Raw genomic sequence first — 14,315 nt, 5'->3', positions numbered from 1 at the left:
AGGGAGTACTGAGTAGGTTTTACAAACTGCTATACTAAAAAATCAATCATTATTCACTGTTTTTAACCTCGTTTTTATTATATATATATATGCTTCTTAAATTTTGAAAATTTATCTTCAAAATATTGTCAAGTCCGGAGGAAATGTCACTTGACCTCAATTTTTTCAAAGTAAAATGCATGTCCAAACACAAGTTCAAAAATTCAAATTTACAAGTTTCAACTTCAAAATCTACGGCCAAATAGGAGCTACTTGCTAAATCATATGTTGGATAATGGATATAGCTCTTGTCAAAATAGTAACTACTTGATCTTTTTCCAGTCCTGATTTTCCTAGCAAAACCTAACCTCCATAAATTCAAGATATTCTTTTAATTCCTCTAACTTATTACTACATGATTACTTAACCAACTCAAAAATTAGAAAAGAGAATAAAAAACATGGCTAATATTTCTGATAATTTTATAGCAAAATTTAAGTTATGCTATAAAAAATGGATATTCGATAATGTTTGGTTAATTGGAGTAAGGGAGACCTGATTATGAAGATGAATGATCTGAAAGAGTAGCGTCGTTAGATACTTCAGAGAACCACGTGATTTGGTGCTTCCAAGAAAAGCTTAATCTTGCCAAAGGATGATTCCGACAATGTGATATATGGAAACCATCGAGTTCCTCCGAACTCTGGAAACAGAACATTGTATCAGCAGTTAATAAGTTGGTTGGGCAACCAGACCTTTGCATAGTTCCTTCGGTTCACAGTAACTGTAAGCATGTTGCCATGATAGTGCCGACAGATACCATTGCTGCGAAAAAGAGCTATTTTTCTCAATATCTTTCGCCTCAATATCTTTCGCAGTTCTTTTCGATTTAGTTATGCTAGAGTTATTGGGGGAGGCGGATTTAGGTAGAAAGATAGTAGGGACGAGTGTATCAGTGCTAGTAGGTAGGAGGATTTTGTTATCCATGTTAATTAGCTATAGTGCTAGTATTATTTCCGAATGTTGTATCGTTTGTTTTATTACTTGGGTGAGTCTTGTTTATGGTATTATTGGTTGTGATAATGTCTATTGTATCTTGTCCTTTTACTATTCCTTTTTCTAGATTGCTTTATTTTGAGCCTGGGGTCTATCGGAAACAACCTCTCTATCTCACCTCTTAGGTAGTGGTATGGACTGCGTACACTTACCCTCACCAGACCCCACTTGGTGGGAATATATTGGGTATGTTGTTTTTGTTGTTGTTGTAGAGTTATTGTGACATCCTGGCTTTTCTTTATTTGTTCGTCTAGGCTCTTTTCGTATCAGTGAATTAGAAAGGTCCTAGAATTAGTTGTCGACTCTGTTATGGTAGGAAACTAACATTTCTTCTCATATGCTGGGTATCCAGATGAAGTGGCCTTTTCTTTTATTGCATACTTCTGTTTTCCAATGAATTTCAAGTGTTTCCTCCTCCTTCCTGTTTTCACCGTCTTGTTTTTCTTCTGTTACTTAGAGGTGGGTGGGGGTTATAGTGTTTGTATTACTAACATGGAAATCCTTTTTGTCGAGCTTGTTCAGAGAAGCATGGAATGAACCAAAAAGAGTAGAAGGACTAAATAAAGTGAGAGTTCAAGCCGCATTTGCATCAGGTGTCATTTCTGCCGCCGTAGGAGATGATGGATCTCTGTGGGTTTGGGGAAGTTCTAAGCGTGGACAACTTGGTCTTGGCAAAGGAATCACCCACGCTGCATTACCTTCCAAAATTGAAACACTTCCTGGAGAAGAGATTGTTAAGGTGGTTATCCAGTGATGCTTAAGGTAGAATAAGTTTTACTTGTCAGAGAAATAGGTAGAAGAAATTTAGCCGAGAACACATAATGATATGATGTGCTACAATGTGAATAGTGTCGAACTGTTTAGATTTTTTATTTTTTTTCTGAGTTTAGTTGTCAATTCATTTGGTGTTGGCAAATGGCAGGTCTCATTAGGTTGGGGACATGCTCTTGCGCTAGGTAAGAATGGGAGTTTGTTTGGCTGGGGATACTATGCAGATGGTAGAATCGGCAAGATAGGAAGAGAGTTAGAGATATCTCCACTGGAATCAAATAGTACTAAACTAAGATCAAGAGAAGAATTTTCAGCAATTGAAGCTGCTGAGAAGTCTGTCATGGAAGCTATCGAGAAGGAAAAGGATATGCCTATAATATGGGAGCCCGGGTCAATCGAGGAGTTAGACGAGTTAAAAGTTGCAGATGTAGCTTGCGGACTTGATCACTCTCTTGTCCTTTGCCGTAAGTCACATTTACTAATGTGTAAGTACTTGTAATGTGCATGAATGCACGTTGATGGTCGTTTCTATCTTCTTATTTTAGGTGATGGAACACTGTTTAGTGGCGGAAGCAATGTGTATGGCCAGTTAGGAAGAGCGAACAAAGACTTGGGAATGCAACCCGTTGACATAGAGCTCCATCCTCTCTCTATAGCTTCGGGTTTAGGTCATTCTTTAGCAGTTTGCAACGATCCCTCATCAGAACCAACCGGAGATGCAACAAGTGTCGTATCATGGGGATGGAACCAAAGTTCTCAACTTGGAAGGGAAGGTCCAGCCAACATTCCTAACGTTGTTGAAGGGCTGGCTGACAAGACACCTGTTTCTGTATCGGCAGGACGGGCACATTCCCTTGCTCTCACAGCAAAGAAAGAGGTTTGGTCTTGGGGCTCCGGGAGGAACGGGAGGCTTGGATTAGGCAGCTCAGCTGATGAAGCGGAGCCGATGTTGGTTGAATATTTAGAAGGCACTGAAGTCATTCAAGCTGTTGCAGGACTGGATCATAGTCTTGTTCTAGTTGCTGAATAATGCCACGTGAGAAATACATAAGTCGTACACTCTACCCTCCCCAGACCCCACTTATCGGACTACACTGGGTACGTTCTCTGTTGTTTTAGATAACATTAGAATTTTATAAACACCATCAAGAAATAAATGTCTGCTTTCAAGACAAATTGTTCTCAACTATTAGTCCATTTTGGTTCCTACTGCATGATCCTACAAAACGAGTGCCTCGTCTCATTGTCCCTTGGCAGGTTGATGCGCTTCTTTGGACCATTCCATACGAGCGCGGACTTCACCATCTGAATTTGAACCGAACGGAAAGGCCTCTCTTCAACTCCTACCGGCTCCGAATCTCAAAAGTTTGCAGGGCTATCATCTAATTGTTTCTCATCTTCAATATCTACCTCCAAGATTTCCTAAAAAGAACAAAGTCACAAAGAAAATTATGTTACTACTCAAAATGTTTTTCTCACTTTAAAAGGGCAGCCCGGTGCACTAAAGCTACCGCTATGCGCGGTGTCCGTGGAAGGACCCCACCACAAGGGTGTATCGAACGCAGCCTTACCTTGCATTTCTATCAGAGACTGTTTCCAAGACAATGTTTTTCTCACTTTGACAAATGAAAATTAGCACTAAATTTTAGATATACTTACTGGGATTCTTTGCTTCAAGTAATTACCAAGTCTTGCTACAACAGTAGACCTTTTATGCCAAAACTTTCCACTTAGTCTAAGTTTCACATAAGGTCCATCCACTTCTGCAAGTTCTGCTTTCCCTGTAAAAAAAATTATTTCCTCTTGTTAAGTCGAAGATCTATCGGAAACTACCTATCTACCCCAAGGTAGGGATAAGGTTTGTGTATATCTTATCCCCTCCAGACCCTCTTGTGTAATTACACTGGGTATGTTATTGTTGATGTTAATACAAGAGTAAGGAAAGCATCTAGTGCCTCCTGAACTATGACCAAATTTGCTACGACACGCTCCAACTTCACGGGGTTTCCTATTACCCTCCTGAATTAAATTTTAGCATATATTTGTCATTCTTTTTAGTTGACGTGACACCATTTGTCAACCATTTTAGCTGGCGTAGAACCTTTGACATGGGCTCCATTTTATGTAATAAAGGTGTCACGTCAGCACAAAAGAGAGACAAAATATATGCTAAAATTGAGTTCAGGAAGGTAATAGGACCCATGTGAAGTTGAAGTGTGTCTTAGCAACTTTGCCCCGGGCACTGAATGCTAATCTCTTAATACAAAAAAGGAAAAAAAAAAAAGAACTTAGATGAGAAATTACCTGTTATCCCAACTGAAGTATCAAAAAGTTGTGCCAACTGCAGAATCCAACCAATAAAACAAACATATTAGAAGATTGATAAAAACTAGAATTGGTCTAGTGGAAAGCTAAGTTGCTCCGACTCTCCAAAAATGTTGTCGGATCTTTCAAAAATACACTATTTTTGAAGGATCCGACATGCATCTGAAGACATTTTTGAAGAGTCCGAGCAACTTAGGTGGTAAGAGCAACACGAATTCAAGATTTGAGCTTTATGAGTTCGAGTTCGAAAGTCTACCACACAACTTAATTGAGTTTTACTGGGTTGGAAATATACCATTTGTAGTCCTATATTGGATTTTTTAAACATATACAGAGTCTGAGTCAAAGTTACTAGGTTCGGATGAATTCATAACTTTTCTTTTTGGGTTTCCCACTGGGTTCCGATACCGACCAATTACTCACATTGAGGATAAAACGCTCCTAACAAACATGACTCCATATTCAGTAAACTTAAAGTCGAGATCTTTAGTTAAGAATGAAGGAGTACTTAATTTCTCACTATGTTCGCAATCATATTGAGATCCGATCAAATTCGAATTTTCAGCGAAAAACCTCACATTGGAGTAAAGCGCTTGCTAACAAACACGACTGGAAATGCAAGACTCAATAAAATGCCTCTAACAAAGATGACTCCATATTCAGTATACTTAAAGTCGAGATCGTTGGTTAAGAATGAAGGAGTAAATTTCTCACTGTATTCACTACCATATTAGGGTCCAACCAAATCTGAATTCGCAGCGAAAAATCTCACATTGGAGTAAAGCACTTGCTAACAAACGCGACTGAAAGTACTTGCAGGACTCGATAAAACACCCCTAACACAGATGACGCCATATTCAGTAAACTCAAAGTCGAGATTCTTGATTAAGTTAAGGATGGAGTACTTAATTTCTCACTGTGTTCGCTACCACATTGGAGTCCGACCAAATCCGAATTCGCGGCGAAAAATCTCACATTGGAGTAAAGTGCTTGCTAACAAAAGCGACTAGAAGTACTTGCAACACTCGAACCTGAGAATCCTAGTTAAGAATGAACGAGTACTTATCGAATTATGACTATACACCATAAATATAAAATATATCAAAATGTCGTTTAATCTTATCGTCTTAAATATTTCACGTGAACAATTAAAAGTAAAGAGTTGAAAAAACTAAAGAGAAAATTCACTGTTTCCACTTTAAACTACATACGAAATTGCTGAGATACACCCAAACTTTAGAAGGGTTCTATTACCCTAAACTAAGTGAAATCGTATTTTTGGTAACCTTAGTGCCTACATGGCATATACGTGAATCAATACACTGAAGGTCCACGTAAGCACTAGGTTGTCAAAAATATGATTTTAATTAGTCCAGGGTAATAGGACCCTCCTAAAGTTCGAATGTGTCTAAACAATTTTGTGTATAATTCAGGATGGAACAGAGCATTTTCCCTAAACTAAACAAACATTCTTTATTAAACGAACTAAAAAGAAGTAAGACAAATAAATTAAAACGAAGAATTATAATATACCTCAGTCTTTGCATCTTCTAGGACTTGGATAATGTTATCTTCAGTCAAATCAAGAGGTGAAAGTGAAGCTGATATTCTAAACAAAAATATACCTCTTCTTATTCTAATTCTTGATGATGATGATAATATTTGATTATTTTTTACACTTGTTATGGTTCTAATATTTTTTAATTTTGAGACACATACATTTTGGAAATTTGGTAGAAATAGAGAAGTAGATGTGGTGAATTTAGGTGCTGTTGATGATGATAAATGTTGAAGTTGTAGTGCCATTTTCTTCTTCTTTTTGGGAGTTGTTGTTATCCTTTCTTTTTTCTTTTTTTTTTCTTGAAGAGGGAATTTGTGGCTAGTAGCTACTCATTGATAGAAAGACCTTTTTCCAATAATAATAATAATAAAAGAAAATGTTCTTTTACCACTCTAAATTATACACGAAATTGCTGAGACATACCCAAACTTTAGAAAAGCTCTATTACCTCTGGACTAACTAAAATCGTATTTTTGGCAATCTTAGTGCCTACGTGGACCTTCAGTGTGTTGAATCACCGATGTGCCACGTATGTGCCACGTAGACACTAAGGTTGCCAAAAATACGGTTTTAATTAGTCCAAGAGATAATAAGACCCTCTTAAAGTTCGAGTGTGTCTCAGCAATTTCATGTATAGTTTAAGGTAAAAACAGAACATTTACTCTAATAATAATAATATTCGGGGTCGTTTGGTGTAAAGTATTAAAACAAATAGTTTCAGAATAAAAAATAGTCTAAGGACAAAAATTTTAATGTCTTGTTTGGTTGCTAAGTTTGGGATAACTTATTCCGGAATTAACAAATAGTATCGGGATAAGTTATCCCATTCTTTTGGTGGTATAATAATTTCAAGATAATTTATCTTGGGATAAAGCCATAAAATAACAAAAGTATCCTCCAAATGCTTTGATTATCACTTTTCACGTATATAAGGTGAAAGGTATTTTTGTAAACAAATAATATATTCTTACAAAGAATGCAAGACAAATATTTTTAGCACCGCAAACCAAACAACCACTAAAAAATAATAACAGGATAACTAATTCCAAGACAACTAATTTCAACATAACTAATCCAAGTATAACTAATTCTGACACAACTTCTCTTCAAACCAAACGACCCCTTAGTAATAAAGAAAAAAAAAAAGAAGAATCCACTTTTCTTTGTTTATGTATTATAAGTGGTCCTTTACTTCTATGTTTTTGTCAAAGGGTCTATCAAAAGTAATATTTCTTAGCCTTTATGTAAGGATAAAATCTGCGTATATTCTATTTTTCCAAAAAATTGTGTTGCTTATTGCGCATAAGTTCTAGGCATAACTAGTTTTATCTATAAGGCCGGAGTTGGGAATCAATAAAATGAATTGAGAATCATCAAAACACAGGTTTAAATTTCAATGGAGAAAAGAAAATTGTGTAATTTCTTTTCGTAAATTCAAACTTCGATGAACAAAGTTATCCGATATCTATATTGATAAAAGGTAACAGACATTTCAAGAAATTGCTTGACCTACGTGCAAGTTGATTCAAATACCACAGAAAGATCAATAAAATGTATTGAGAAACATTAAAATGCAGGTTTAAATTTCAGCGGAGAATAAAAAACTGTGGAATTTCTTTTCATAAATTCAAACTTTGATAGACGGAGTTATTCGATATCTATATTTGATGTAAAAGGTACAAATATTTCAAGAAATTACTTGACCTACGTGCAAGCTGATTCAAATACCACACTTAGATCAATAAAATGGATTGAGAATCACTAAAATGCAGGTTTAAATTTCATCGGAGAATCAAAAATTGTGTAATTTCCTTATTTGAATTCAAACTTCGATGGAAAAGTTATTCGATATCTGTATTGATAAAAGGTAACAGATATTTCAAGAAATTACTTGACCTACGCGCAAGCTGATTCAAATACCACAGTTAGATTAATAAAATGGATTGAGAATCACAAAAATGCAGGTTAATATTTCAGCGCAAAATCAAAATTCATGAATTCAAACTTCGATGGAAAGAGCTATCCGATATATATATTTGATAAAAGGTAACAGATATTTCAAAAAATTACTCTACGTACGTGCAAGTTGATTCAAATACCACACTTAGATCAATAAAATGGATTGAGAATCACGAAAATGCAAGTTTATATTTCAGCGCAGAATCAAAAACTATGTAATTTCTTTTCATGAATTCAAACTTCGACGGACAGAGCTATCCAATATCTATACTGATGAAAGGTAGCAAATATTTCAAGAAATTACTTAGACCTACATGCAAGTTGATTCAAATACCACAGTTAGATCAATAAAATGTTGGTTTAAATTTCAGCGGAGAATAAAAAACTCTGTCATTTCTTTTTATAAATTCAAACTTTGATGGACAGAGTTATCCAATATCTATATTTGATAGAAAGGAACAGATATTTCAAGAAATTACTTAACCTATGTGCAAGCTGATTCAAATACCACGAGTATATAAAAAAAAGGAAAATTTCTATACATGTTCTCCATAATGCATCCATCAATCATATCATTAGGTGATATAAATGCAAACTAGCTCATGTTGCAAGTATGAAAAGAATTATTATTTTTTCTATATATGTTCTCCATAATGCATAGTTATCAAATCAAGGTGCTTTAATATGTTTTGCATAGAAATGTGTGGAAAGTTTTTAAGTGCATTAAATAGCCAATCCACCCAACCTCTCATCTAAAACTCATAAATAAGTAGTAGCCATCTCTTACAATCTCCATTCTCACTTCAATTCATAATATTTTAGTCCAATTGTGTTTGAAAAAAGTGAAAGAAAAAAAAATTCCAATGATTATGGGTGATTTGACACAAAAAAATGTTGTGGAGAATGAAAGTTTTGGAAGCAATATGGTTGAGATGATGTTGAGATTGTTGCCTATGGCTCTATGTGTAGTGGCACTTGTCATCATGCTTAAGGATTCTCAAACCAATGATTTTGGTTCACTTTCTTACTCTGATCTTGGGACTTTTAGGTAACTATATTTGTCAATCAGTTGAAGTTTTATGCACTGACGATATAAAGTGTATTGAGTTAATAGTCGAAAATATATGTAAATTATCAATTTTCGTCAGTTTCATATTCCAACTATTCATTATTCTGATCTTTACCTGTCTAAACTCTCACTTCATTTATATTAGAGTAAAACATCTAGTACCCCTAAACTATGATCAAATTTGCTACGACATACTTCAACTTCACGGGGTCCTATTACCCTTCTGAGCTAAATTTTAGCGTATTTTTGTCATCCTTTATAGCTGACATGACACCTTTGACATGGGTACCATTTTATGTAATAAAGGTGTCACGTCAGCACAAAAAGGTAACAAAAATACGCTAAAATTGCGTTCAGGAGGATAATAGAACCCATGTGAAGTTGGAGTGTGTCGTAGTAACTTTGGCCATAGTTCGGGAGAACTGGAAGCCTATCTCTTTATATTAAAACATACCTTGTACTAGTCTTTCGAAAATTTTGGCATGCAAAATGATATTCTATATATTCGTTATCATACTTTAACACCTTCAAACTTAACAAAATTTTTGAGATCGCTACAAAGAGCAGCTCGATGCACTAAAACTCCTGCTATGTGCACAGGGGCGGAGCTACATATAAGGTAGGGGTTCATCCGAACCCCCTTCGATGGAAAATTATACTATATATACGTGGTTAAAATTATTTTTTATGTATATATAGTAAATGTCGAACCCCCTTTGGTTAGTTCTTATATTCACTTGTGAATCCCTTGGTGTCAATCCTGGCTCCGCCACTGTATGCGCAGGGTCTAGAGAAGGGCCCCGTCGCAAGGGTGTATCGTATGCAGTCTTACCTTGCGTTTTCGAAATCGCTATATTTAACCTATTATAAAAGGTGAAATATTGAATGTGGTGTAGGTACTTAGTACATGCAAATGGAATATGTGCAGCTTATTCACTTCTATCAGCTATAGTTGCAGCTCTTCCTCGTCCTACAACATTGCCTAAAGCATGGACATTCTTCCTAATTGATCAGGTTATTTTCCAATATATTCTACATCTTTGATCTTAGTCCAAGTTTAGGATGGATAATCAATGTATAATCTAGGTATATTGGCTAGAAAAAAGTAAATATGAATAGGTTTGTATACACATCTAGACACGTCAATTTGTTTTCATTGTGTCGGTTGAACACTCGAGCTTACGAAATGATCATCTAGGCACCTTCAAAATTTTTGTGTCATGTCAGCATTGGGCATCCACGTGCGAACGAGCTGGCGTTTTTAGTTGTCAGTTTTTCTTTGAACACCTCCTAGGAGCTCCTGCCTTTTTTCGATCCCTTGGTGACTCGAACTCACGATATCAGGGTTTGGAAGTAGAGGGTGCTTGCCGTCCGAGCAAGCTCCGGTCTTTGCCCGTTGAGACCAACTTGAGGTGTATAGATCATCTAGACATGCACCTCAACTTGCTTTCAGTGTGTCGGTTGAACACTCCAGCTTACGAAATGATCATCTAGACACCTTCAAATTTTATGTGTCACGGCAGCGTCGGGTGTCCACATGTGAACAAGCTGGCATGTTTAGTTGCCAGTTTTTCTTAAACCCCTCCGAGGAGCTCCCACCTTTTTTCCCTCTCTTGGTGACTCGAACTCACAACATCAGGGTTGAAATTGGAGCGTACTCGGGTCAGTGTGTCCAGACATGCAACTCTCAGAGTCAGAGTGCTTACTTGTCAGCTGACGCCAAGTTTGAGAGTTATGTTTATGTATTATGCCATAGTATAAAAGTTCAAATTCTTTTTCTCAAATGCTAAAATTTTGCTTATAGGTGTTGACATACATAATATTGGCTGCTGGAGCTGCATCAACAGAGGTGTTATACTTAGCATACAAAGGGGATACTGCTGTTACATGGAGTGAAACATGTGGTTCATTTGATGGTTTTTGCAAAAAGGCAACTTCATCTGTGTCCATTACATTCATTGTTAGCCTTTGCTATGTTGGGATTTCATTGCTTTCATCTTACAGACTTTTTAGCAAATATGAAGCACCAATTGGACATTACAATAACAAAGGAGGTATAGAGATAGCTAACTTCTAGCCTATGTACACTTCAAGAATGTAATAACTATTGCTTTCTCAATTTCATTTAAGTGATGGTGTTTGACTAGTTCGAGCTGAGGGCCTATCAAAAACAGCCTATAAGGTAGTGGTACGACCTGCGTACATTCTACCCTCCTACCTAGAGTGAAACAAGTGGTTCTTTTGGAGGTTTTTGCAGAATGTAATAACTATTACTTTCTCAATTTCATTTATGTGATGGCGTTTGACTAGTTCGAGCTGAGGGTCTATTAAAAACAGCGCCTGAGGTAGTGGTACGACCTGCGTAAGTTCTACCCTCCTACTTGGAGTGAAACAAATGGTTCTTTTGGAGGTTTTTCCGGATAGGTCAGTGGATCGGACATCACGAATGACGGTTGCCCTTTAGGCTCCAGACTCAACTTATAACAATCCAAACACCTATTAGTGGAATTTAAAAAAAAGGAAAAACAGTCAGCTATATACCTAAACGGCAAAATTTGTTGTAACACATTAACTTTGCGGGGGTCCTATGACCCTCTCGACTATTTATTACCGTATTTCTGTAATATATATTTATCCAGTTGAACCACTTCAGACTCTTAAGACTCTTACGCGCTCAGTGCACGTGTATTCACGTAGTGATCTAGTTGGACAAATATATGCCACAAAAATACAGTAATAAATAGTCGACGAGAATCATAGGACCCTCGCAAAGTTGAGGCGTGTTGCAGCAAATTTCGCCAAAGTTAAAAGGTATATTTCGAATCTTTTTCCCTACAAAAAATGGAAAAATTGACAATAATCAAGAAAGTAAAACACAACTCATGAAGATCTTAACAGATTTTCCACAAGAGACCACAACAAGACATTGTCTTTTAAACCATTTCTACAATATTCAACCACGCTGAGTTTGTGTTGAATTTGCCAAATTAGACTAACAACATGCACCCACGATGCAATCAGACGTAAAAAGGTAAAAACACACAATAGCCACGCTGAGACGCGTGATTTTTAACAGTAGCTATTACGTTTTTTAACATCTACTTCCATACGAGCAAGCACATGCTGTTTTTCCAAATGGCTTCAAGCATCACCGAGCTTCATACTGCACGACTGCACCAAAACAATGCAGGTTAGCGTACTTGTAGTAGAAACGAACAAGATTGAAAAAGCGCAGAAAGTAAAATATTGTAAGGTTGGTTCAGATTCCTAATGGCAACAAAGTAAGACGTGCTTCGAGATAGTGTTTACATTCTGATTTGTTGTAAAACTACTACTAAGATTCTTGTATATACCTTGCAGAGGGGAATGGTTTATTTAGCTTTAGAATCTCTAGATTTACAACGAAGAAACACAGCTATATGCATTACTAAATCATCTTAGGATTACAAACTTGGGATCTTCTAGCCTATCAAAGTTGTTATCCATCAAAAAAATGATTAACAATCCAGTGGCGGACCTAGCGCATCAGTAGCGTATGTAGGCTTACTTGAACAATTTTAAAGCACATATATGTTTACATTAAGGTCGAATCTAATGCTAAAAGAGTATGCCACATCCTCTAACTTGAACAGAATCTAACAAGACTGTGTTGCTGACAGCTTATGGACCATTAAGAATGGCAGCCAAACACAACACACAGCTTAAACAACCGAAGCATATCTTTTATATCAGATTCAGCTGGAGATTTACTTAAATAACCAAAAGGCAAACGCTAATTCACCAAGAAGATTATACGTGCACGACATGACAGTACAGTTGAATACAATCCTGCAGATAAACTTTAATCCAAAAAATATTTTTTGCCACTCTCAATTTCTTCCCTTTAAGTTGACGGACAATCACAACTAGTCAATCAGTGAATCAAGACGAACTGCAACACTAAAAGACAGTGATATATTAAGTTCACTAAATGAGCCAATACTTAAAATACTACTACTATTTAATTGCTGACAAGTTCCATGGTTGTCTTCAGAATTTAGCAAGCATTACCTAATGAACACAATAGTAATAGATTATTTTTTTGAGAAGTTGCACAATAGTAAAAATAGATTTAAAAACCATACTAATTATCACCAACATAACTCTTAAGACTGTGTTTTTAATCAAGTACAAAAATTCTAGTGTAAGGGGGGTCTAGCCATGGATTTGACAAAGATAAGCCATGGATAGAAGGTACAAAATGCTGCAACACTTCGTGGCGAAACATATAGCACGAGCTTTGGGGCTGCTAACTTCATGTGAAAAAGTTCAGATGAGCCCGGGAGGCTATGTGAAGAGAGCTACAGTTTGCTTTAACCAAAATGAAACGAAAAGCGAAAAATAAGTGTATAAATGGGAAAATTATTCAGACTCCATTGGAGATCGGAAGAAGAGAGCTAGGTTTTCTGTGGAGGCGGCTAAGACTGTTCTATCTTCTTACATGTTAGCATCTCATCATCACAATTCTAAGACTGTTCTATGTTCTACTTGAGCCTTCTTCTCAGATTTCTCTTTAACAGCATAACCACATTTAAATGCAATTTCTACAACTCAATAGAAGCACATCAATTCCATCCCCAACCGGCCGAATAGGCTAATTGAAAAGATAATAGCACTTGAAATTTCACTATATCAAAATTACAACAACATCTGAACATTCCATCTTTCTAAGATCAAACAATTTGCTCCAACACTTGTTTTGCTCTCCATTGAATAACCAAACCAAAGTTAGAACAAAAAGAACCAAAAGCCTTAAAAGCTACTAATCTAAAATCTCCTTTGGAACTTACCACTATAACATTAAAAAGGGTACTTCCTTAGTATGTCAAAAGTCTCTTTTTTTATAACCATGTCCGGGCCAGCTAGACCTTGATTAATTCCACAGGGTACATACTACCACTACCTCTACCTCCCACCACTACAGGCACCAGATAACTCTTGTTCACCTAGGCCGGAATAGTTTGTCATGATTTTCAACACACTTCATTGACCACTAGGTTGCACACGCTTGGGTGCTTAAAATAAGTTGTTTCCTACCGTTACTGTAGCTGTCCGGGTCAACTTGCTAGAACCCTAGAATCAACTGTTTATTCTTATAATGTGATGTCAGAACAAGCAAAACCGAACTCCGATAGGTTGATTCTAGGGCTCGGGCAAGTTGACCTAGACATCTATTGTTGACCACAAGGTCGCAAGCTTGGTTGCTCAAAAGGTTTTTCTTTACTACAATCGAGCAATAGCTATCTAGGTCAACTTGCTTGAACCTCGAATCAACTGATTTCCTATAACCTGATGTCCAAACAAGCTTTATCTAACCCCTCAATCAAATAAATTGTTTTGTTTTTCAAAACTTAGTATTCCTCCAAAGCTTCCATGAATATTAAAAGGGTAACAAGCAAAGAAAAGACCTCATGATTTTCAACACACTCTATTGACCACTTGAGGTTGCGCCCTTGGATGCTCAAAACGAGTTTTCTTCCCTACAATCGAATTATACAGCTATCTAAGGTCAACCTTCTCCAACCCTAAAAAATCAACTGATTTTCCTTAGAATTT

At 36.5% G+C, this 14,315-nt stretch overlaps 4 protein-coding genes and 1 non-coding gene across 6 annotated transcripts in view; 2 read left to right on the top strand and 3 right to left on the bottom strand.

Moving 5' to 3' along the window:
* The window catches only part of LOC107845487 (ultraviolet-B receptor UVR8), a 7,726-nt gene extending 4,265 nt beyond the window's left edge, over positions 1–3,461 (top strand). The window contains exons 2-5 of one of the 2 annotated variants that reach the window (XR_001666865.2): positions 1,558–1,774; positions 1,958–2,270; positions 2,352–2,904; positions 3,064–3,461. Coding sequence is in view for 1 of the 2 variants with exons in the window: in XM_016689838.2 (XP_016545324.2) it covers positions 1,558–1,774; positions 1,958–2,270; positions 2,352–2,836 (1,015 nt within the window). In the remaining variant the exon portion in view is untranslated. Of the gene's footprint in view, positions 1–1,557; positions 1,775–1,957; positions 2,271–2,351; positions 2,993–3,063 lie in introns of those variants that run through there. The other variant, XM_016689838.2, reaches the window with a different exon arrangement.
* Positions 2,920–6,026, bottom strand: LOC107845488. The gene is made up of 4 exons (XM_016689839.2): positions 5,665–6,026; positions 4,111–4,147; positions 3,466–3,587; positions 2,920–3,228 (listed from the first exon to the last, which is right to left on the bottom strand). The coding sequence occupies exons 1-4, from the start codon at positions 5,935–5,937 to the stop codon at positions 3,166–3,168; spliced, it is 495 nt and encodes a 164-aa protein (XP_016545325.2). The 5' UTR covers positions 5,938–6,026; the 3' UTR covers positions 2,920–3,165.
* Positions 6,027–8,236: 2,210 nt separating this feature from the next.
* Positions 8,237–11,029, top strand: LOC107844871 (CASP-like protein 2A1). The gene is made up of 3 exons (XM_016689206.2): positions 8,237–8,699; positions 9,617–9,734; positions 10,525–11,029. Exons 1-3 carry the CDS (start codon positions 8,515–8,517, stop codon positions 10,795–10,797), a joined length of 576 nt encoding a protein of 191 aa, XP_016544692.1. The 5' UTR covers positions 8,237–8,514; the 3' UTR covers positions 10,798–11,029.
* Positions 11,030–11,603: 574 nt separating this feature from the next.
* Positions 11,604–14,315, bottom strand: part of LOC107845622 (DNA-directed RNA polymerases II, IV and V subunit 12) — an 8,884-nt gene continuing 6,172 nt past the window's right edge. Inside the window, exon 3 of the mRNA XM_016690050.2 lies at positions 11,604–11,891. Coding sequence (XP_016545536.1) covers positions 11,869–11,891 — 23 coding nt within the window. The 3' untranslated portion in view covers positions 11,604–11,868. The remainder of the gene's footprint in view (positions 11,892–14,315) is intronic.
* Positions 12,911–13,056, bottom strand: LOC124888378. Its single transcript, XR_007046504.1, has one exon. It is a non-coding gene; the product is annotated as a small nucleolar RNA snoR134 (small nucleolar RNA).

Source organism: Capsicum annuum, chromosome 10, assembly GCF_002878395.1.
Source record: "Capsicum annuum cultivar UCD-10X-F1 chromosome 10, UCD10Xv1.1, whole genome shotgun sequence".
Classification (NCBI taxonomy): Eukaryota; Viridiplantae; Streptophyta; class Magnoliopsida; order Solanales; family Solanaceae; genus Capsicum; species Capsicum annuum.
The sequence above is the reverse complement of the archived record's forward strand: the minus strand, read 5'-3'. Positions and strand labels throughout refer to the sequence as shown.